General features: G+C 47.5%; 1 protein-coding gene across 2 annotated transcripts in view; it reads right to left on the bottom strand.

Annotated features, from left to right (window-relative positions):
* Positions 1-356: 356 nt before the first annotated feature.
* Positions 357-23,256, bottom strand: part of PTK2B (protein tyrosine kinase 2 beta) — a 42,976-nt gene continuing 20,076 nt past the window's right edge. For both annotated transcript variants that reach the window (XM_058835275.1, XM_058835273.1), the window contains 17 exons: positions 23,032-23,129; positions 22,851-22,935; positions 19,623-19,723; positions 19,413-19,528; positions 17,373-17,473; positions 17,174-17,263; positions 15,582-15,786; positions 13,848-13,956; positions 13,685-13,750; positions 12,581-12,709; positions 8,232-8,378; positions 4,711-4,746; positions 3,302-3,329; positions 3,046-3,092; positions 2,132-2,260; positions 961-1,041; positions 357-858 (listed from right to left, as the gene is read on the bottom strand). In XM_058835275.1, coding sequence (XP_058691258.1) covers positions 652-858; positions 961-1,041; positions 2,132-2,260; positions 3,046-3,092; positions 3,302-3,329; positions 4,711-4,746; positions 8,232-8,378; positions 12,581-12,709; positions 13,685-13,750; positions 13,848-13,956; positions 15,582-15,786; positions 17,174-17,263; positions 17,373-17,473; positions 19,413-19,528; positions 19,623-19,723; positions 22,851-22,935; positions 23,032-23,129 — 1,775 coding nt within the window. In that variant the 3' untranslated portion in view covers positions 357-651. The remainder of the gene's footprint in view (positions 859-960; positions 1,042-2,131; positions 2,261-3,045; positions 3,093-3,301; positions 3,330-4,710; positions 4,747-8,231; positions 8,379-12,580; positions 12,710-13,684; positions 13,751-13,847; positions 13,957-15,581; positions 15,787-17,173; positions 17,264-17,372; positions 17,474-19,412; positions 19,529-19,622; positions 19,724-22,850; positions 22,936-23,031; positions 23,130-23,256) is intronic.

Below are 23,256 nucleotides of genomic sequence, written 5' to 3'. Positions count from 1 at the left end.
TTTTCCGGGAAAACTCTTTATTTTTCCTGGGAAAACCCCTCTCTTTTTCCTGGGAAAACACCTCTCTTTTTCCCGGGAAAACTCTTTCTTCTTTTCCGGGAAAACCCCTTCTTTTCCAGGAAAACCCCTTCTCTTTTTCCCCCAGGAACACCCCTTTCTTTTCCCGGGAAAACTCCTTCTTTTCCTGGAGAAAACTCCTTCTTTTTCTGGGAAAACTCTTTATTTTTCCTGGGAAAACCCCTCTCTTTTTCCCCCAGGAAAACCCCTTTCTTTTCCCGGGAAAACCTCTTCTTTTCCTGGGGAAAACTCCTTCTTTTTCCCCTGGGAAAACCCCTTATTTTTCCACCGGGAAAACTCCTTCCTTTTCCTGGGAAAACCCCTTATTTTTCCTGGGAAATCTTCTTTTTCCCGGGAAACCCCCCCGCCCCGGACGGACGGACGGACACACGGACAGACGGACAGACGGACGCCTCCCAGCCCAAGAGCGAACGCGACACCGGCAGACACGAGCAGCAGGGGAACGACAGAAAAAACAAAACCCACGGGAAGCGGGAAAAACAACGGCGGCGAATCCAACGGATCCCACGGATCCGCCGGCGGCCGCTCCGGCTTTTCTTCCATCGCCTTTTGTCTTTTCCCGCTTTTCCTCCGTCATTCCGAGCCCGGCTTGGCCCGGAGCTTGGCCTGATCCACGGAATCCAGAAGGTTCTTGGCGTCCACGGCCAGGGCGTGGGAAGCCGTCAGCATCTGCCGCTGGAATTCCGAGCGCAGGGAAGTCCCGGAATTCTGCTGCGCCAGCCGCATCTTCCCGATCAGGGCGGCCAAGTCCTTGTTCAGCAGCTTCTGGGTGCCCTCGATCTGCGGGAATTGGGGTTTTTTTTTTGGGAATTGGGATGGGGGAAGGTGGGAATTCCCCGCTCCCCGTGTCGTCATTCCCGGAGTTATTCCCGGATTTCCTACCTCGGTGCGGGAAGAGGGCGGGAGGTCGGGAAGGATCTCGTCGACGCTCCCGATGAGTTTCCGTAGGGAGAGGCCGATGTCCTGCGGGAAGGGAGGGAGGGTTGGGATGGATCCCGGGCGCGGATCCAGGTGGATTCCCGGTGGGAATGGCCGGGGAGGATGAGGGGAGGATTCCAAGCGGGAGAGGGGAGGGAAATCCAAGGGAGGAGCCGGGAATTGGCTCAAGGATCCCAAGGAAAAGCTGGAAAAGTGGGAATTGCTCCCAGCACTGATCCAGGGATCCAATGGAGGAGCTGGAAAAGTGGGAATTGCTCCCAGAATTGACCCCAGGATCCAAGGGAGGAGTTGGGAATTGGCTCAGGGATCCCAAGGAAAAGCCGGGAATGTGGGAATTGCTCCCAGCACTGATCCAGGGATCCAATGGAGGAGCTGCAAAAGTGGGAATTGCTCCCAGAATTGATCCCAGGATCCAATGGAAGAGCCGAGAATGCAGGAATTGATCCCACCATGGATCCAAGGATCCAATGGAGGAGCTGGAAAAGTGGGAATTGCTCCCACCATTCATTCCAGGATCCAATGGAGGAGCTGGGAATTGGTTCAAGGATCCAAGGAAAAGCTGGAAAAGTGGGAATTTCTCCCACCATGGATCCAAGGATCCAATGGAGGAGCTGGAAAAGTGGGAATTGCTCCCAGAATTGATCCCAGGATCCAATGGAGAAACCAGGAATTCCGGAATTTCTCCCGCCATTGATCCAATGATCCAAGGGAGGAATCGGGAATTGGTTCAAGGATCCCAAGGAAAAGATGGAAAAGTGGGAATTGCTCCCACCACCGATCCCAGGATCCAATGGAGAAACCAGGAATGCGGGAATTTCTCCCAGAGTTGGTCCCAGGATCCAATGGAGGAGCTGGAAAAGTGGGAATTGCTCCCAGAATTGATCCAAGGATCCAATGGAGGAGCTGGAAAAGTGGGAATTTCTCCCACCACCAATCCCAAAATCCAATGGAGAAGCTGGGAATTCCGGGATTCCCCCCACGCCCCATCCCAAGATCCCAGGAAGGAGCTGGAAAAGCGGGAATTCCTCCCCCGGGCCGTTCCCCTTGGCAGGATCCCGACCCCCCACCTCCCTCTCCCTTTTCCCGGGGAATTCCGGGATGATCCCGGGTTTACCTTGACCACCAGGATGTATCCGTCGGGAGGCACCAGCCCGATCTCGTTCTTCAGCCGCAGCACGGCCCGCACCAGATCCGTGACGTTCCCGTAAACCGGATCATCCCGGCGCTCCGGCTGCGCCGCCGGCTGCCCGGCAACGGGGACACGGCGGGATCAGACGGATCCCGGGAAATGAAACAAACCGGGAATGGGCGACCCCGGGGGTTCCCGGTCCTTGGGAGGGGTGGGATGGGGCTTGGAGCAGCCTGGGATCGGGGTTGGGATTGGGATGGGATGGAAAGTCCAGGGATCCCATCCCAAACCATTCCGGGATTCTAGGATCGAGGACACTCAGGATCCATCCCGGGGGATTTTTATGGAATTCAGGGATGGAAAAGGGAAGGGAGACCCTTCCTGGAGTCCCGAGATTCCCAGTGAAGCCCCGGGACCCCAAAATTCCTTCTCCAGGAGGAGTCGGGATGGGGCTGGATCCAATCCCAGGTTAGGAGAGCCGGGAATGTGCAGCCGGATCAGGGAAGGATCCCGGGAATCCTGGGAGCCGCTTCCCGAGGCTCCAGGGGCTCCGGGAGAGCTGGGATTTGGGAAAGGGCCGCAGGGCCAGGAGCCAGGGAATGGCTTCCCACTGGGAAAGGGGAGCTGGGGCTGGGAGCTTGGGAAGGAATTCCCAGAGAATCCCTGGGATCAATTCCCAAGGAAAGGCCGGATCACCCCGGGATGACGGGAGGTGTCCCTGGGACGATCTTTGAGGTCCCTTCCCACCCAAACCATTCCGGAATTTTTTTTGGGAAGCTTCAGGCACTTCCCAGCCAGGATCCCGATCCCGCCGGGCCCCTCCGGAGCTGGGAAAAGAGGGAAAAAATTCCCATCCCGCTGGATTCCGGCGGCGGGAAAAGGAGGATCCCGGCTCTCACCTGAGCTCCGAGCCGCGGAGGTTTCTGGGGGGGCCCCGTGAATTGCGCTGGAGAGGAAGGGAAAAATCATCCCAAGGAAAAGCGGGAATGCCGCGGAATCCCGGGATCCAACCTCCCCGCCCCATCCCGACCCCACGGGCAGGAATGGCCGGGAATCCCGGGATTTCATTCCCAGGATTTCATTCCCGGGATTTCATTCCTGGGATTTCATTCCCGGCCAATTCCAAGCGGGAATTCCGAGGCGGGAACGACTCACTGTAATCCGTCTCCTTCTCCGGGAGCAGCTGGAAAAAAGGCGGGAAAAAAAATCGGGAATTGGAGGAAATCCGGGATGTTGGGAAGGATCCAACCCCCTCCCCCAACCGGGGATTTCCAGTTTTTTTCCGGAGGGTTTTCCCAAAGGAATGGATAAATAAATAAATAAATAAATAAATAAATAAATAAATAAATAAAAATTAAAATAAAAATAAAATAAAATAAAATAAAATAAAATAAAATAAAATAAAATAAAATAAAATAAAATAAAATAAAATTAGATTAAATTGAATTAAATTAAATTAAATTGAATTAGATTAAATTAAATTAAATTAAACTAAATTAAATTAAATTAAATTAAATTGAATAAAATAAAATAAAATAAAATAAAATAAAATAAAATAAAATAAAATAAAATAAAATAAAATAAAATAAAATTAGATTAAATTAAATTAAATTAAATTAAATTAAATTGAATTAGATTAAATTAAATTAAATTAAACTAAATTAAATTAAATTAAATTAAATTGAATAAAATAAAATAAAATAAAATAAAATAAAATAAAATAAAATAAAATAAAATAAAATAAAATAAAATAAAATAAAATTAGATTAAACTGAATTAAATTAAATTAAATTGAATTAGATTAAATTAAACTAAATTAAATTAAATTAAATTGAATAAAATAAAATAATATAAAATAAAATAAAATAAAATTAAATTAAATTAAATTAGGTTAAATTGAATTAAATTAAATTAAATTAAATTAAATTAGATTAAATTAAATTAAACTAAATTAAATTAAATTAAATTAAATTGAATTAGATTAAATTAAACTAAATTAAATTAAATTAAATTGAATAAAATAAAATAATATAAAATAAAATTAAATTAAATTAAATTAAATTAAATTAGGTTAAATTGAATTAAATTAAATTAAATTAGATTAAATTAAATTAAACTAAATTAAATTAAATTAAATTAAATTGAATAAAATAAAATAAAATAAAATAAAATAAAATAAAATAAAATAAAATAAAATAAAATAAAATAAAATAAAATAAAATAAAATAAAATAAAATTAGATTAAATTGAATTAAATTAAATTAAATTGAATTAGATTAAATTAAATTAAATTAAATTAAATTGAATAAAATAAAATAAAATAAAATAAAATAAGATTAAATTGAATTAAATTAAATTAAATTGAATAAAATAATAAAAAAAATAAAATAAAATAAAATAAAATAAAATAAAATAAAATAAAATAAAATAAAATAAAATAAAATAAAATAAAATAAAATAAAATAAAATAAAATAAAATATTATTTGGGATATTTTCCCGGGAAAAAAAAAAACAACAACGGGAAAACAGGAAGGGATTTCCCGGGATCTCTGGGATGACTCACCGGAGGAATGTTGTTGGTCAGGAAAACCTTGGGATCCTGGAAAAAGAGGGAAAAGTGGAGTGAGGAAAATGGGGAAAAATTTGGGGGGAAAAATTGGGGAGGAAAAGGAGGAAAAAGGGGAAAGAGGAAAAAGGGGAAAAAAGGAGGGAAAGGGGGAAAAAGGGAAAAGGGGAAAAATGAGGGAAAATGGGAAAAAAGGGAAAAAGGGGGGAAAAAAAGAGGGGAAAAGGAGTAAAAAGGGAAAAAAGGGGAAAAGGGGTGAAGGGGGAAAATAAGGGAAAAATGAGGAAAAAATGAGGAAAAAATGAAGGAAATATGTGGGGAAAATGAAGGAAAAAATGAGGAAAAATGAGGGGAAAAAAAGAGGGAAAAATGAGGAAAAACCTGAGGAAAGCCTGAGGGAAAAAATGAGGGAAAAATGAGGGAAAAATGAGCGAAAACTGAGGAAAAAAATGAGGGAAATACGTGGGAAAAATTAATGAAAAATAAGGAAATATGAGGAAAAAGCTGAGGGAAAAATTAAGGAAAAATAAGTAAAAAATGAGGGGAAAATGAGGAAAAAATAAGGGAAAAATTAAGGAAAAATGAGGAAAAAATAAGGGAAAAATGAGGAAAAAAACTGAAGGAAAAATGAGGGAAAAATGAGGGAAAAATAAGGAAAAAATGAGGAAAAGATGAGGAAAATATGAGGGAAAAATGGGGAAAAATGAGGGGAAAAATGAGGAAAAAATGAGGGAAATACGTGGGAAAAATTAATGAAAAATAAGGAAATATGAGGAAAAAACTGAGGGAAAAATTAAGGAAAAATGAGTAAAAAATGAGGGGAAAATGAGGAAAAAATAAGGGAAAAATTAAGGAAAAATGAGGAAAAAATAAGGGAAAAATGAGGAAAATACTGAAGGAAAAATGAATGAAAAATGAGGGAAAAAATGAGGGAAAAATAGGGAAAAAAATGAAGCAAAATGAGGAAAGAATGAGGGAAAAATGAAGGAAATATGTGGGAAAAATTAAGGAAAAATAAGGAAAAACGAGGAAAAAAAATGAGGGAAAAATGAGGAAAAACCTGAGGAAAATCTGAGGAAAAAATGAGGGAAATACGTGGGAAAAATTAATGAAAAATAAGGAAATATGAGGAAAAAGCTGAGGGAAAAATTAAGGAAAAATAAGTAAAAAATGAGGGAAAATGAGGAAAAAAACTGAGGGAAAAAATGAAGGAAAAAAATGAGGAAAAAATGAGGGAAAAAAAAGAGGAAAAATGAGGAAAAAATGAGGGAAAAATAAGGAAAAAATGAGGAAAAAATGAGGAAAAAATGAGGGAAAAATGGGGAAAAATTAGGAAAAAATGAGGGAAAAATGAGGAAAAAAGGGGAAAAAATGTGGGGAAAATGAAGAAAAATTAATGAAAAATAAGGAAATATGAGGAAAAAACTGAGGGAAAAATTAAGGAAAAATAAGTAAAAAATGAGGGGAAAATGAGGAAAAAATGAGGGAAAAATTAAGGAAAAATGAGGAAAAATGAGGGAAAAAAAAGGAAAAAATGAGGAAAAAATGAGGAAAAAATGAGGAACAAAATGAGGGAAAAATTAAGGAAAAAATGAGGAAAAAATGAGGGGAAAATGAGGGAAAAAAGAGGAAAAATGAGGAAAAAATGAGGGAAAAATAAGGAAAAAATGAGGAAAAAATGAGGAAAATATGAGGGAAAAATGGGGAAAAATTAGGAAAAAATTAGGGAAAAATGAGGAAAAAACGAGGAAAAAAGATGGGGAAAATGAGGAAAAATTAGGAAAAATGAGGAAAAATGTGAGAAAAATGAAGGAAATATGTGGGAAAAATGAAGGAAAATGAAGGAAAAATAAGAAAAAAATGAGGGAAAAATGAGGAACAAAATGAGGAAAACCTGAGGAAAAAATGAGGAAAAAATGAGGGAGAAATAAGGAAAAAAATGAGGAAAAATGAAGGAAAAATGAAGGAAATATATGGGAGAAATGATGGAAAAATAAGGAAAAATGAGGAAAAAATGAGGGAAAAATAAGGAAAAAAATGAGGAAAAATGAGGGAAAAATGAGGAAAGAAATGAGGAAAAAATGAGGGAAAAATTAAGGAAAAATGAGGAAAAAATGAGGGGAAAAACTGAGGAAAAAATGATGGAAAAATGAGGGAAAACTGAGGAAAAATGAAGGAAAAAATAAGGAAAAAATAAGGAAAAATGAGGGAAAAAATGGATTTTCCTCATTTCTGTGAGAGCCACGGAACATTTCCCAGGAAAGGAGCAGCTCAAAATCTGGGAATGTGGGATGGGAAGGGGAATTCTGCCCAGGAACCTCAAATTTGCTTCCTGAAAATCCCAAAATATGAAAAAACAAAACTAAAATATTTTAAAAGGGCCCAGAATTCCAAACATTCCTTTGGATCACGGAGCTGCTCAGGGTTTGGTGGGGATGGGAAAGGTTTGGCTGCAGGAGGAGCCGTTTTTCCATGGAAAAGTGGGATGGAAAAGGCAGGAATGGTTCTTCCACCTCCTGCTTCCCTGGGAAAGCCGGGATGGAATTCCCAGGGAAGTTGCGGCTGCCTCTGGATCCCCGGGAGTGTCCAAGGAAAAGTTGGAGCAGCCTGGGATCGGGATTGGGATGGGATGGGATGGAAAGTCCATGGATCCCATCCCAAATCATTCCGGGATTCTGGGATCGAGGACACTCAGGATCCATCCTGAGGGATTTTTATGGAATTCAGGGATGGAAAAGGGAAGGGAGACCCTTCCTGGAGTCCTGAGATTCCCAGGGAATTCCCAAAATTCCTTCTCCAGGAGGAGTGGGGGTGGGGCTGGATCCAATCCCAGGCTGGGAGAGCCGGGAATGTGCAGCCGGATCAGGGAAGGATCCTGGGAATCCTGGGAGCCGCTTCCCGAGGCTCCAGGGGCTCCGGGAGAGCTGGGATTTGGGAAAGGGCCGCAGGGCCAGGAGCCAGGGAATGGCTTCCACTGGGAAAGGGGAGCTGGGGCTGGGAGCTTGGGAAGGAATTCCCAGAGAATCCCTGGGAGCGTCCCAGGAAAGGCTGGAGCAGCCTGGGATTGGGACTGGGATTGGGATTGGGATGGGATTGAAGATCCCTGGATCCCATCCCAAACCATTCCAAGATTCTGGGATCGAGGACGCTCGGGATCCATCCTGAGGGATTTTTATGGAATTTGGGGATGGAAAAGGGAAGTCCTGGAGCCCCCAATTCCCAGGGAAGCCCCCAGATCCCGAAATTCCTTCTCCAGGAGGAGTCAGGATGGGGCTGGATCCAATCCCAGGCTGGGAGAGCCGGGAATGGAGGGAATTCCCTGGGAAAAAGGGGGAGGAATTTGGGAATCAATTTGGGAGAGGGCTGAGCTGTAATTCCCAGAGAATCCAAATAAAATCCGTAACCACCCATCGGGTGGGAACCAATCCACCGGGGATGGGTTGGGAATCTTTTCCCGGCTCGGGGCGCTCCAGGGTGGGGCGATTCCCAAGGATTTGGGATTTTTGGGAATGACCCACCAGGCTCTGGACCTCCTGTCGCAGCCAGCGCTCGTCCTCCAGCATCTCGCGCTGCTGGCGCTCCATGGCGCGCTCCACCCGCAGCCGCTCCAGCTCCAGCAGCTCCTGAGCCTCCTCCCGGCTCCGCGGCCGCTGGAAATCCTCCTCCTGGAATGCCAGCAGGGATCGGGATCAGGGACCGGAAATAACGGGGGGGAAAGGGGGGAAAGAGAGGGGAAAAGAATGGGGAAAAAAATGGGGGGAAAGAATGGGGGAAAGTGGGAAAATAATGGGGAAAGTGGGAAAAAATGGGGAAAGAATGGGGAAAAAAATGGGGAAAAGAATGGGGGGAAAGGGGGAAAAGAATGGGGAAAGAATGGGGAAAAAGGGGGGAAAAATGGGGAAAGAATGGGGGAAAGAATGGAAAAAGAATGGGAAAAAGTGGGGAAAGGGGAAAAATGGGGAAAGAATGGGGAAAGGATGGAGGAAAGAGTGGGGAAAGAATGGGAAAAGAATGGGGAAAAAGTGGGAAAAGAATGGGGAAAAAGTGGGAAAAAATGGGGAAAGAATGGGGGAAAGGAATGGGGAAAGAATGTGGAAAAAATGGGGAAAGGGGAAAAATGGGGAAAGAATGGGGAAAAAATGGGGGAAAGAATGGGGAAAGAATGGGGGAAAGAACAGGAGAAAGTGGGAAAAGAATGGGGAAAAAATGGGGGAAAAAATGGGGAAAAAGTGGGAAAAAGTGGGAAGAGAATGGGGAAAGTAATGGGGAAAAGTGGGGAAAAATGGGGAAAGAATGGGGGAAAGAATGGGGAAATAATTGGAAAGGAATGGGAAAAGAATGGGGAAAGAATGGGAAAAGTGGGAAAAAATGGGAAAAGAATGGGGGAAAGAATGGGAAAAGAATGGGAAAAAGTGGGGAAAATGGGGAAAGAATGGGGAAAGGATGGGGGAAAAATGGGGAAAGAATTGGGATGGAATGGGGAAAAGTGGGAAAAAAATGGGGTAAGAATGGGGAAAAAAATGGGGAAAGAATGGGGGAAAAGAATGGGGAAAGAATGGGGAAAGAATGGGAAAAGAATGGGGAAAGAATGGGAAAAGAATGGGGAAAAAGTGGGGAAAAATGGGAAAAGAATGGGGGAAAGGAATGGGGAAAGAATGTGGAAAAAATGGGGAAAAGGGAAAAATGGGGAAAGAATGGGGAAAAAATGGGGAAAGAATGGGGAAAAAATGGGGAAAAAATGGGGAAAAAATGGGAAAAGAGTAGGAAAAGAATGGGAAAAGGGGGGAAAAATGGGGAAGAAATGAAGAAAGAATGGGGAAAAATGGGGAAAAAGTGGGAAAAGAATGGGGAAAGTAATGGGGAACAGTGGGGAAAAATGGGGGAAGAATGGGGGAAAGAATGGGGAAAGAATTGGAAAGGAATGGGAAAAGAATGGGGAAATAATGGGAAAAGTGGGAAAAATGGGGAAAGAATGGGGAAAAAAAAGGGGAAAGAATGGGGGAAAAGAATGGGGAAAGAATGGGGAAAGAATGGGGAAAGTGGGAAAAAATGGGGTAAGAATGGGGAAAAAATGGGGGAAAGAATGGGGAAAGAATGGGGGAAAGAACAGGGGAAAGTGGGAAAAGAATGGGGAAAAAATGGGGGAAAAAATGGGGAAAAAGTGGGGAAAAAGTGGGAAAAGAATGGGGAAAGTAATGGGGAAAAGTGGGGAAAAATGGGGAAAGAATGGGGGAAAGAATGGGGAAAGAATTGGAAAGGAATGGGAAAAGAATGGGGAAATAATGGGGAAAGTGGGAAAAATTGGGGAAAGAATGAGGGAAAGAATGGGGAAAAAGTGGGAAAAAGTGGGGGAAAAATGGGAAAAGAATGGGGGAAAGAATGGGAAAAAGTGGGAAAAATGGGGAAAGAATGGGGAAAGGATGGGGGAAAGAGTGGGGAAAGAATTGGGATGGAATGGGGAAAAGTGGGGAAAAATGGGGTAAGAATGGGGAAGGAATGAAGAAAGAATGGGGAAAGAATGGGGAAAGAGTGGGGAAAAAATGGGAAAAGAGTGGGAAAGGAATGGGGAAAAAGTGGGGGGAAATGGGGAAAGAATGGGGAAAGAATTGGGAAGGAATGGGAAAAGAATGGGGAAATAATGGGAAAAGTGGGAAAAATGGGGAAAGATTGGGGGAAAGTGGGAAAACGGGAATAGAATTGGGAAAGAATGGGGGAAAGTGGGAAAAGAATGGGGAAAGAATGAGAGAAAAATGGGGGAAAAATGGGGAAAAGAATGGGAAAAAGAATGGGAAAAGATTGGGGGGAAATGGGGAAAGAATTGGAAGTGAGGGGAAAGAATGGGGGAAAAAATGGGGAAAAGAATGGGGGAAAAGGAGGAAAAGAATGGGGAAAGAATGGGGGAAAAGTGGGAGAAGAATGGGGAAAAGGGGGAAAAAATAAGGAAAAGAATGGGAAAAGAATGGGGAAAGAATGGGAAAAGAATGGGGAAAGAATGGGAAAAGAATGGGGAAAAAGTGGGAAAAGAATGGGGAAAGAATGGGGGAAAGGAATGGGGAAAGAATGTGGAAAAAATGGGGAAAGGGGAAAAATGGGGAAAGAATGGGGGAAAAATGGGGAAAAGAATGGGGAAAGAATGGGGGAAAGAACAGGGGAAAGTGGGAAAAGAATGAGGAAAAATTGGGGAAAAAATGGGGGAAAAGTGGGAAAAAGTGGGAAAGAATGGGGAAAGTAATGGGGAAAAGTGGGGAAAAATGGGGAAAGAATGGGGGAAAGAATGGGAAAAGAATGGGAAAAAGTGGGAAAAATGGGGAAAGAATGGGGAAAGGATGGGGGAAAGAGTGGGGAAAGAATTGGGATGGAATGGGGAAAAGTGGGAAAAATGGGGTAAGAATGGGGAAAAAATGGGGAAAAAATGGGGAAAGAATGGGGAAAGAATGGGAAAAGAATGGGGAAAAAGTGAGAAATGGGTAAAGAATGGGAAAAAGTGGGAAAAAATGGGGAAAAAGTGGGAAAAGAATGGGGAAAAAGTGGGAAAAAATGGGGAAAGAATGGGGGAAAGGAATGGGGAAAGAATGTGGAAAAAATGGGGAAAGGGGAAAAATGGGGAAAGAATGGGGAAAAAAATGGGGGAAAGAACAGGGGAAAGGGGGAAAAGAATGGGGAAAAATGGGGAAAAAATGGGAAAAGAATAGGAAAAGAATGGGAAAAGGGGGGAAAAATGGGGAAGGAATGAAGAAAGAATGGGGAAAAAATGGGGAAAAAGTGGGAAAAGAATGGGGAAAGTAATGGGGAAAAGTGGGGAAAAATGGGGAAAGAATGGGGGAAAGAATGGGGAAAGAATTGGAAAGGAATGGGAAAAGAATGGGAAAAGAATGGGGAAAGAATGGGAAAAAACAGGGAAAGAATGGGAAAAATGGAGAAAAATGTGGAAAAGAATGGAGAAAGAATGAGGAAAAGTGGGAAAAGAACGAGGAAAAAGTGGGAAACAGGAAAAGAATGGGGAAAAGTGGGAAAAAATGGGAAAAGAATGGGGAAAAGAATTGGGGAAAGTGGGAAAATAATGGGGAAAGGGGGGAAAAGAATGGGAAAAGAATTGGGAAGGAATGGGAAAAGTGGGAAAAAATGGGGAAAGAATGGGGGAAAGGAATGGGGAGAGAATGGGAAAATAATGGAAAAAAAGGGAAAAAATGTGAAAAAAAATGGGAAATGGGGTTAGAGGAGAAAAACGGGGGGAAAAGGGCGAAAATTTGGGATAAAGGAGAAAAAAGGGGAGAAAAGGGGGAAAAGGAGAAAATGGTGGAGAAAATGGGAAAAAGGGGGGAAAGAGGGAAAAGGGGGGAAATTTGGGATAAAGGAGAAAAAAGGGAAAAAAAGGGGGAAAAAGAGGGAAAAAAGGGGAGAAAGGGGAAAAGTGGGAAAAGGAGACGGAAAGGGGAGGAAAATGGGAGAAAATCCGGGAAAAAAAGGTGGGAAAAACCAGGGAAAAAGAGGGAAAAGGAGGGAAAAGGGATTTCCAGGAAGGAGAGGCAGCCACATTCCGACGCAGCGGGAAGCGACTCATCCCGACGGGATCGGCATTCCCGGAGCGACACCTCGGAGCATCCCGGCTCCCAGCAGGAATTTTGGGATGAAGATTTGGGGAAAAAATCCCCTCCCCTCGGGAATTTCTGCCCAAAATTCCCCGGAAATGCCAGAAAACCCCGGAATTACAAGAAGGAGAACGTCCCAAAGATCGATTTGTCCGTCGGGAAGGGGATTTCTCATGGATCCAAGCGGGAAGCGGGAAGCGGCGGCGGGAAGCGTGATCCGGAGGGGGATGGAGGATTGGGAATTCCATGCGGGATCCCGGCGGGAATTCCGGGCTTACCCTCATGCTGCGGCGCTTGAAGGCGCTGTGGCGGCCGGGAGGAGGAGGAGAGCGCCGGGAATTGGCCGGAGTCTGGTACTCGGCGGGACTGGCGAGGGCGGGAGAGCTGGCACAGAGCCCCTCCGGAACCTGGGAATTCCGGGAATTGCGCGGGAGCGGCGGCGGCAGCGAGAGGAGCCCGCGCAGGGGGGAAAAAAACCGGGATTTAGCGCGGAGCGGGAAAAGCGGGAAAAGCGGGAATGGCGCCAGGGTTGGACTCGTGGTGAACTTGGAATGTTTGGTTCTTTCCGGTTTCCTGGGAGATTTGGAGGCTCATCCCGAAAAATTGGGAGTGGTGGGAAAGCTCAGCCTGGAGGAATTCCCTGTAGAATTCCCTCTGGAATTCTCTGTGGAGCTCATCCCGAAAAATTGGGAGTGGTGGAGGGAGCTGGGAAAGCTCAGCCTGGAGAAATTCCCTCTGGAATTCCCTCTGGAATTCCCCGTAGAATTCCCTCTGGAATTCCCTGTGGAGCTCATCCCGAAAAATTGGGAGTGGTGGAGGGAGCTGGGGAAGCTCAGCCTGGAGAAATTCCCTCTGGAATTCCCTCTGGAATTCCCGGTGGAGCTCATCCCGAAAAATCAGGAGTGGTGGAGGGAGCTGGGGAAGCTCAGCCTGGAGAAATTCCCTCTGGAATTCCCTCTGGAATTCCCTGTGGAGCTCATCCCGAAAAATCGGGAGTGGTGGAGGGAGCTGGGGAAGCTCAGCCTGGGGGAATTCCCTCTGGAATTCCCTGTAGAATTCCCCGTGGAGCCAGGCGGGATTGGGATTTGCTTCCCAGGAAAACGAGGGATGGGAACTGGAGTTCCGTTCCGGCTGCTCCAGGGTTTATCGGGAATAATTCCCGCATGGAAAATCCACGGATGGATCCCCGTTCCTGGAGGGATTCAGATCCAGGCGGATTTTTTGGGAATGCCTTGGACTCCAAGGTCTCCAAGAGCTTTTCCAACCTCAAGGACTCCGGGATTCCTGGAGGGACGCGGAGGCCATCCCAAAATCCACCACATTCCCAGATTTTCCCAGCCCAAATTCCCGTGGGGAATTCCCAAATTTCTCCGGGGCCTCACCTGGAATTGCAGCTTGGGAGCCAGGAGATTATTCTGGGATGGCGGCTTGTACAGGGGCCTGCTGGGCTGCGGGAAAAAGCGGGAAAAAAAAACCCCCGGGAATTCCTCCGGATCCCATCCGGGAATTCCCGGCCGGGAATCCCGGGGGAGCCCCGATCCCGACCTTGGGGGGCGGCTCCTGGAATGTCGGCGGCTCCAGGATTTTGGGAGCGCGGTGCCGCTGGTTCCTCTCCTGCTCCTGGGCCAGCTCCTTCTCCATCAGGTAAATGTCGCTGTGGAAAGGGGAGAATCCCGGGAATTCCCGCCTCGCATCCCGAATTTTCCTCGGGAAAGCAGCAGGGAATGGGAGGGGCAGAGGATTCCCGGGTGAAATGCGGGAGGAGAATTCCCGGTGATTCCCTTTATCCCGGGAAGTGGAGCTCTTCCGTCCCCTTCCCATTCCAAAGGGAATGATGATCCTCCAAGCCCAAATTTTCCATAAAAACCCCCAATCCAAAGATTTTCCCGGACTTTCCACCACATTCCCAGCCCCTCCTGTCCAGAATTCCCAGAATTTCCTTGGGAAGGATCTCCAAAGGGTCTCTGATGCTCTTCCAAGCCCAAATTTTCCAAAAAAACCCCCAATCCAAAGATTTTCCTGGATTTTTCATCCACATTCCCAACCCTCCTCTCCAGAATTCCCAGCCTTGGAGGGACCCTTTGGAATGGGAATGTTTCGCTTCCCGGGAAAGGCTCAAAACCCAAATTTTCCATAAAAAAACCCCAATCCAAATATTTTCCCAGACTTTCCACCACATTCCCAACCCCTCCTGTCCAGAATTCCCAGAATTTCCTTGGGAAGGATCTCCAAAGGGTCTCTGATGCTCTTCCAAGCCCAAATTTTCCAAAAAAACACCTGATCCAAAGATTTTCCTGGATTTTTCATCCACATTCCCAACCCTCCTCTCCAGAATTCCCAGCCTTGGAGGGACCCTTTGGAATGGGAATGTTTCGCTTGCTGGGAAAGGCTCAGAACACAAATTTTCCATAAAAACTCCCGATCCAAAGATTTTCCCGGACTTTCCACCACATTCCCAGCCCCTCCTGTCCAGAATTCCCAGAATTTCCTTGGGAAGGATCTCCAAAGGGTCTCTGATGCTCTTCCAAGCCCAAATTTTCCATAAAAACTCGCGATCTGAAGCTTTTCCCGGATTTTTCATCCCCATTCCCACCCCCTCCTCTCCAGAATTCCCAGCCTTGGAGGGACCCTTTGGAATGGGAATGTTTCGCTTCCCGGGAAAGCCTCAAAACCCAAATTTTCCATAAAAAACCCAAATCCTTTCCCGGATTTTCCCCCTCACATTCCCGCTTTTCCATGGAATTCCGGGCTCACCTGAGGCTGCAGAGCAGCTCCTGGAATTTGGGCTTGGAGGATTCTTTTGGAATGGGAATGTTTCGCTTCCCAGGACTCAGAACCCAAATTTTTCCATTGAAAAATGTCCAATCCGAATCTTTTCCCGGATTTTTCCACAACATTCCCAACCCCTCCTGTCTGGAATTCCCAGAATTTCCTGGGAAAGGATCTCCAAAGGGTCTCTGATGCCTTGGAGACCCTTTGGAATGGGAATGTTTCGCTTCCCGGGAAAGCCTCAGAACCCAAATTTTTCCATAAAAACTCTCGATCAGAAGCTTTTCCCAGATTTTCCCCCCCACATTCCCGCTTTTCCATGGAATTCCCGTCTCACCTGAGGCTGCAGAGCAGCTCCTGGAATTTGGGCTTGGAGGATTCTTTTGGAATGGGAACGTTTCCCTTCCCAGGACTCAGAACCCAAACTTTTCCATATAAAACCCCTGGTCTGAAACTTTTCCCAGATTTTTTCATCCCCATTCCCGCTTTTCCATGGAATTCCGGGCTCACCTGAGGCTGCAGACCAGCTCCTGGAAGCGGGGCCTTTCCCCGGGGTCGTAGTCCCAGCAGCGCGTCAGGAGCGCGTAGAGCAGGGGCGGGCAGCGCTCGGGCTTGGGGAGCCGATCCCCCTTTTCCAGGACTCCGATCACATCCCGGTTTTCCAGCCAGAAGAACGGCTGCTTCCCGAAACTCAGGATCTCCCACACGCACACGGCTGCGGGACACGGCCCAGGGAGATCAGACAGACGGCATTCCCGGGAAAATTCCGGGGAATTCCAGGAAAATTCCAGGGAATTACGGGGAATTACGGGAAAATTCCAGGGAATTACGGGAAAATTCGGGGAAATTACGGGGAAAACTACAGGGAATTCTGGGAAAATTACAGGGAATTCCGGGAAAATTCCGGGGAAAATTACAGGGAATTCCGGGAAAATTACGGGGAATTATGGGAAAATTGCAGGGAATTATGGGAAAATTCCAGGGAATTATGGGGAAAATTCCAGGGAATTCCGGGGAAAATTACAGGGAATTCTGGGGAAAATTACAGGGAATTCCAGGAAAATTCTGGGGAATTACAGGGAAAATTCCAGGGAATTCTGGGAAAATTCCGGGGAATTTCAGGGAATTCCAGGGAATTCCGGGATTTTCACATTGGGGTTTGGGGCTGGCTGAGTCCAGAAGGGGCAGTTTTTTAGGGATGGGGGATTTTAGGGACTGGGGTTTTAGGGACTGGGATTTTAGGGATTGGGGATTTTAGGGATTGGGGATTTTAGGGATTGGGGTTTTTAGGGATGGGGATTTTAGGGATGTTTGGAGTAGGGAGGGTGGAATTCATCCCAAAAATTCCTGGAAATCTTTGGATGAGGAGGAGGAAGGGCCTGGTGGTGGGGGGATGGGAGCCCTTCCCAAGGATGGATCATCCCAGGGGAAAAAAAACATTGGGATAATCCAGAATTCCGGAGCGGGATTTCTCCTTGTGGATGGTGTGGGAAAGGGATCGATCCTGGGATCCCAATCCCACCCCACGGAAAGGAATCAATTCTGGGATCAATTTTCCATGGGAGCCATGGGAAAAGGATGAATTCCAGGATCCCATTCTGAATCCCGGGATCCCGATCCGTGCCACGGGAAGGGGATAAATCCTGGGATCCCACTCCATGCCATGGGAATTGGATCAATCCCAGATCCCACCCCACGGGAATCGGATCAATCCCGGATCCCGCCCCACGGGAATCGGATCAATCCCGGATCCCGCTCCACAGGAATGGGATCAATCTCAGATCCCACCCCACAAGAATGGGATCAATCCCGGATCCCAGCCCATGGGAATTGAATCAATCCCGGATCCCGCTCCACAGGAATCAGATCAATCCCAGATCCCAGCCCACGGGAATTGCATCAATGCCGGATCACGGCTCATGGGAAGTGGATCAATCCTGGGATCCCACCCCATGGGAAACTGCCCGATCCCGGATCCCAGCCCACAGGAATCGGATCAATCCCAGATCCCACCCCACAGGAATGCTCCCGATCCCGGATCCCGCCCCACGGGAATGCTCCCGATCCCGGATCCCGCCCCAGCCCGTGATCCCAGCACGCACCGAACATCCAGACGTCGCTGGCGGTGGTGAAGCGTCGGAAGTTGATGGATTCCGGCGCCATCCACTTGATGGGAAGGCGGCTGACGGAAGCTGGAAGGATCCGGGAATGCTCCAGATCCCGGGGATCTTCCCCCGGCTCCGGAGGGATCCCTGGGAGCCCCGATCCCCCCGGATCCCCCCGGATCCCAGCGGATCCCACCTTTGTAATATTCCTCGTCCTCGATGTAGCGGGAGAGGCCGAAGTCTCCCAGCTTGACGCATTCCGGGGAGGCCACCAGGACGTTCCGCACGGCGATGTCCCTGCCGGAATAACGGGAATTATAATGGGAATAACGGGAATTCTGGGAATTCCGGGGATTGGGAGAGCGGGGTGGGGTAGGGGATACGGGGGAGAGGGGATCATGGGATAGGGGGATAACGGGAAAATGGGATTATGGGATAATGGGATAATGGGATCATGGGATAATGGGATAATGGGATATGGGATATGGGATAATGGGATATTGGGATAATGGGATAATGGGATAATGGGATAATGGGATAATGGGATAATGGAATAATGGGATAATGGGATGATGGGATAATGGGATTATGGGATAATGGGATAATGGGATAATGGAATAATGGGATAATGGGATGATGGGATAATGGGATGATGGGATTATGGGATGAGACTGGGATTGGGGTGGGATAATGGGATAGGAGATAACGGGAAAATGGGATAATGGGATAACGGGATGGGATGACTGGATAATGGGATTGGGATGGGATAATGGGATAATAAGATATGGGATAATGTGATGATGGGATAATGGCATAACGGGATAATGGGATAATGGGATAATGGGATGGGATGGGATGGGATGATGGGATGGGATTGGGATGGGATGATGGGATATGGGATAATGGGATCATGGGATAATGAGATAATGGGATAATGGGATAATGGGATATGAGATATGGGATATGGGATGGGATATGGGATAATGGGATTTTGATGGGATGATGGGATAATGGGATAATGGGATATGGGATAATGGAATGGGATTGGAATGGGATTATGGGATAATGGTGTAATGGGATAATGAGGTGAGATAACGGGATAATGGGACAGCGGGATAATGGGATGGGATTGAGAAGGGATAATGCGATAATAGGATATGGGATTATGGGATATGGGATAATGGGATAATGGGATATGGGATTATGGGATATGGGATTATGGGATATGGGATGATGGGATGGGGGATAATGGGATAATTGGAGAACAGGATGGGATGGGATAATGGGATGGGATGGGACAGAATAATGGAATAATGGGATAATGGGATAATGGGATCATGGGATAATGGGATCATGGGATAATGGGATAATGGGATATTGGGATATTGGGATAATGGGATAATGGGATAATGGGATAATGGAATGGGATTGGATTGGGATTATGGGATAATGGTGTAATGGGATAATGAGGTGAGATAACGGGATAATGGGACAGCGGGATAATGGGATGGGATTGAGAAGGGATAATGCGATAATAGGATATGGGATTATGGGATATGGGATAATGGGATAATGGGATAATGGGATATGGGATTATGGGATATGGGATTATGGGATGGGATCTTGGGATGGGATGGGATCATGGGATAATGGGATAAAGGGATAATGGGATGGGGGATAATGGGATAATTGGAGAACAGGATGGGATGGGATAATGGGATGGGATGGGACAGAATAATGGAATAATGGGATAATGGGATAATGGGATGATGGGATAATGGGATAATGGGATAATGGGATAATGGGATAATGGGATGATGGGATAATGGGATATGGGATTATGGGATATGGGATGATGGGATGGGATCTTGGGATGGGATGGGATCATGGGATAATGGGATAAAGGGATAACGGGATGGGGGATAATGGGATAACTGGAGAACAGGATGGGATGGGATAATGGGATGGGATGGGACAGAATAATGGAATAATGGGATAATGGGATAATGGGATAATGGGATCATGGGACAACGGGATAAGATGAAGAACCCCCCACCCCTCCCATGACCAACGCACCTTCCCCCAATTCCCCCTCCCCATTCCCCATTCCCCCTCCCCATTTCCCAATTAATTCCCACCCCCCCATCCTTCCCTGAGCCCACCTCCTCCTTCCCTCCCATCCCGGAATTCCATCCCCATCCCGGAATTCTCCCATCCCGACTCCCGTTTCCCTCACCGATGGACGCAGCTGAGCGCCTCCAGGTAGGCCAGGGCCTTCCCCACCTGCAGCGCGTACAGCACCAGCCTGGGCACCGCCAGCTCCGCACGACGACGCTCCAGGAACTGCCCCAGCTGCCGCATCCCCGCCCGGATCAGCCCCCGGAATTCCCCAGGGAAATCCGGGAAAGGCTGCCCGGGAGAGGCGGGAAAAGGGGACCGACCGCACCTCTCCGTAGGGATAGAGCTCCATGACGATCCAGGTGGGCTCGTCCTCGGTGATGCCGATGAGTTTGACGATGTGGGGGTGGTCCAGCTTCTTCATCAGCACTGCGGGGAATGTGGGATTCCCAGCTGGGATCATCGGGATTCCCGGGATTCACAGCTGGGATCATCGGGATTCCCAGCTGGGATCATCGGGATTCCCGGGATTCCCAGCTGGGATCATCGGGATTCCTGGGATTCCCAGCTGGGATCATTGGGATTCTCAGCTGGGATCATCGGGATTCCCGGGATTCCCAGCCGGGATCATCGGGATTCCCGGGATTCCCAGATGGGATCATCGGGATTCCCGGGATTCCCAGCCGGGATCATTGGGATTCCCGGGATTCCCAGCCGGGATCATCGGGATTCCCAGCCGGGATCATCGGGATTCCCAGATGGGATCATCTGGATTCCCAGGATTCCCAGCTGGGATCATTGGGATTCCCGGGATTCCCAGCTGGGATCATCGGGATTCCCGGGATTCCGGGATGAATCCCGACCCGGATGGGGTGGAAGAATTGTCTTGGGGTTTTTCCCCAAGGGGTTGTTGGGTTTTTAGGGATCAGTATCCACATCCAGGGATTCCAACAGGTTCCCATCCCACGGGAAAGGGATCGATCCCGGGATCCATTTTCCATGGGAGCCATGGGAAAGGGATGAATTCTGGGATCCCGGTTTGAATCCTGGGATCCCGATCCATGCCAGGGGAAAGGGATGAATTCTGGGATCCCATTCTGAATCCTGGGATCCCAATCCATGCCAGGGGAAGGAGATAAATCCTGGGATCCCACTCCATGCCACGGGAATGGGATCAATCCCAGATCCTGCCCCACGGGAATCGGATCAATTGGGTTTTTAGGGATCGATATCCTCATCCAGGGATTCCAACAGGTTCCCATCCAATAATCCCATCCCGGGATCTGGGGGTGGGATTGGGATCCTGTCCCGGGTTTCCGGGCCTGGATCCGATCCCTTTTCCTCCATCCCAGATTCCAAAGGTCCCTTGTTCCCAAAAAGCCACCGGGAGATGCCGGGACAAGGTTGTGTCACCCCCCGCTCCGAGCCCTGAACAGGATCTTATCCCAAAAAAACACCAGCAGGACCCTCAGGATCCCGAAAAACCCTGGCAGAACTCTCAGGATCCCAAAAACCCCGACCAGGACCCTCAGGATCCCAAAAAATCCCCACCAGGACCTTCAGGATCCCAAAAAATCCATCAGAATCCCAAACAAATTCCCACCAGGACCCTCAGGATCCCAAAAAACCCTGACAGGGCCCTCAGGATCCAAAGAAATCCATCAGGATGCCAAAAAACTCCCACCAGGACCCTCAGGATCCCAGAAAATCCCTACCAGGACCCTCAGAATCCCAAAAAACCCTGACAGGACCCTCAGGATCCCAAAAAATCCATCAGGATCCCAAAAAAACCCCACCAGGACCCTCAGGATCCCAAAAAACCCTGGAAGAACCCTCAGGATCCCAGAAAATCCCCATCAGGACCTTCAGGATCCCAAAAAACCCATCAAGACCCTCAGGATCCCAAAAAATCCTGGCAGGACCCTCAGGGTCCAAAAAAACCCATCAGGATCCCAAAAAACCCCAACAGGACCCTCAGGATCCCAAGAAATCCATCAGAATCCCAAAAAATCCCCACCAGGCCCCCCAGGATCCCAAAAATCCCTGACAGGACCCTCAGGATCCCAAAAAACCCATCGGAATCCCAAAAAATTCCCATTAGGACCCTCAGAATCCCAAAAACCCCCACCAGAACCCTCAGGATCCCAGAAAATCCCCATCAGGACCTTCAGGATCCCAAAAAATCCTGGCAGGACCTTCAGGATCCTAAAAAACCCCTACCAGGGCCCTCAGGATCCCAAAAAATTCCCACTGGACCCTCAGAATCCCATAAAATCCATCAGAATCCCAAAAAATTCCCACCAGGCCACCCAGGATCCCAAAAATCCCTGTCAGGACCCTCAGGATCCCAAAAAATCCATCAGGATCCCAAAAAAACCCACCAGGACCCTCAGGATCCCAGAAAATCCCTACCAGGACCCTCAGAATCCCAAAAAATCCATCAGAATCCCAAAAAATTCCCACCAGAACCCTCAGGATCCTAAAAAACCCTGGAAGAACCTTCAGGATCCCAGAAAACCCCACCAGGACCCTCAGGATCCCAAAAATCTCCAGCAGGATCCCAAAAATCCCCACCAGGACCCTCAGGATCCCAAAAAACCCTGACAGGACCCTCAGGATCCCAAAAATCCCTGACAGGACCCTCAGGATCCCAGAAAATCCCTACCAGGACCCTCAGAATCCCATAAAATCCATCAGAATCCCAAAAAATTCCCACCAGGACCCTCAGGATCCCAAAAAACCCTGGCAGAACCTTCAGGATCCCAGAAAACCCTGACAGGACCCTCAGGATCCCAAAAAACCCATCAGAATCCCAAAAAACCCCCATCAGGACCCTCAGGATCCCAAAAACCCCCATCAGGACCTTCAGGATCCCAAAAAAACCCTGGAAGAATCCTCAGGATCCCAAAAAATCCCCATCAGGACCTTCAGGATCCCAAAAAATCCATCAAGATCCCAAAAAATCCCCATCAGGACCCTCAGGATCCCAAAAAACCCATCGGAATCCCAAAAAATTCCCACCAGGACCCTCAGGATCCCAAAAAACCCTGGCAGAACCTTCAGGATCCCAGAAAACCCTGACAGGACCCTCAGGATCCCAAAAAATCCACCAGAATCCCCAAAACCCCCACCAGGACCCTCAGGATCCCAAAAATCCCTGACAGGACCCTCAGGATCCCAAAAAATCCATCAGAATCCCAAAAAATTCCCACCAGGCCACCCAGGATCCCAAAAATCCCTGACAGGACCCTCAGGATCCCAAAAAATCCCCATTAGGACCTTCAGGATCCCAAAAAATCCATCAAGATCCCCAAAAATCCCCATCAGGACCCTCAGGATCCCAAAAAACCCTGACAGGACCCTCATGATCCCAAAAAATCCATCAGAATCCCAAAAAATTCCCACCAGAACCCTCAGGATCCTAAAAAACCCTGGAAGAACCTTCAGGATCCCAGAAAACCCCACCAGGACCCTCAGGATCCCAAAAATCTCCAGCAGGATCCCAAAAAATCCCCCTCAGGATCCCCAAAAAGCCCCACGGGAATTCCCGGAATACCGGCTTCGCTGAGGAACTTCTCCCGGTTTTCCGGGCTGCAATCCTCCTTGCAGGTCTTGACGGCCACATCCACGCGCTCCCCGCCCTGCCGGGAGACGGGAAAAGCGGGAATGGCGCATCCCAAATCCCGGATTTCCGCCCGGCGGGGGCTGGGGGCCGGGGAGAAGGGCGGGAATCTCACGGGAGCGCTGTAGATTCCTTGGAAAACCTCTCCGAAGAATCCTTCTCCCAGGATGCGGCCCAGGGCGACGGCGTCGCGGGAGATTCCGAAGGGTTGGGCTGCGGGGAGGCGGGAATGGTTATCCCGGATTTTATTCATTAGCCCGGATTTTGTTAGCCCGGATTTTATTAATTATCCCGGATTTTATTATCCCGGATTTTATTAATTATCCCGGATTTTATTAAT

Source organism: Poecile atricapillus, chromosome 3 (genome assembly GCF_030490865.1).
Source record: "Poecile atricapillus isolate bPoeAtr1 chromosome 3, bPoeAtr1.hap1, whole genome shotgun sequence".
NCBI lineage: Eukaryota > Metazoa > Chordata > Aves > Passeriformes > Paridae > Poecile > Poecile atricapillus.
This window is presented reverse-complemented; position numbering and strand designations above follow the sequence as displayed.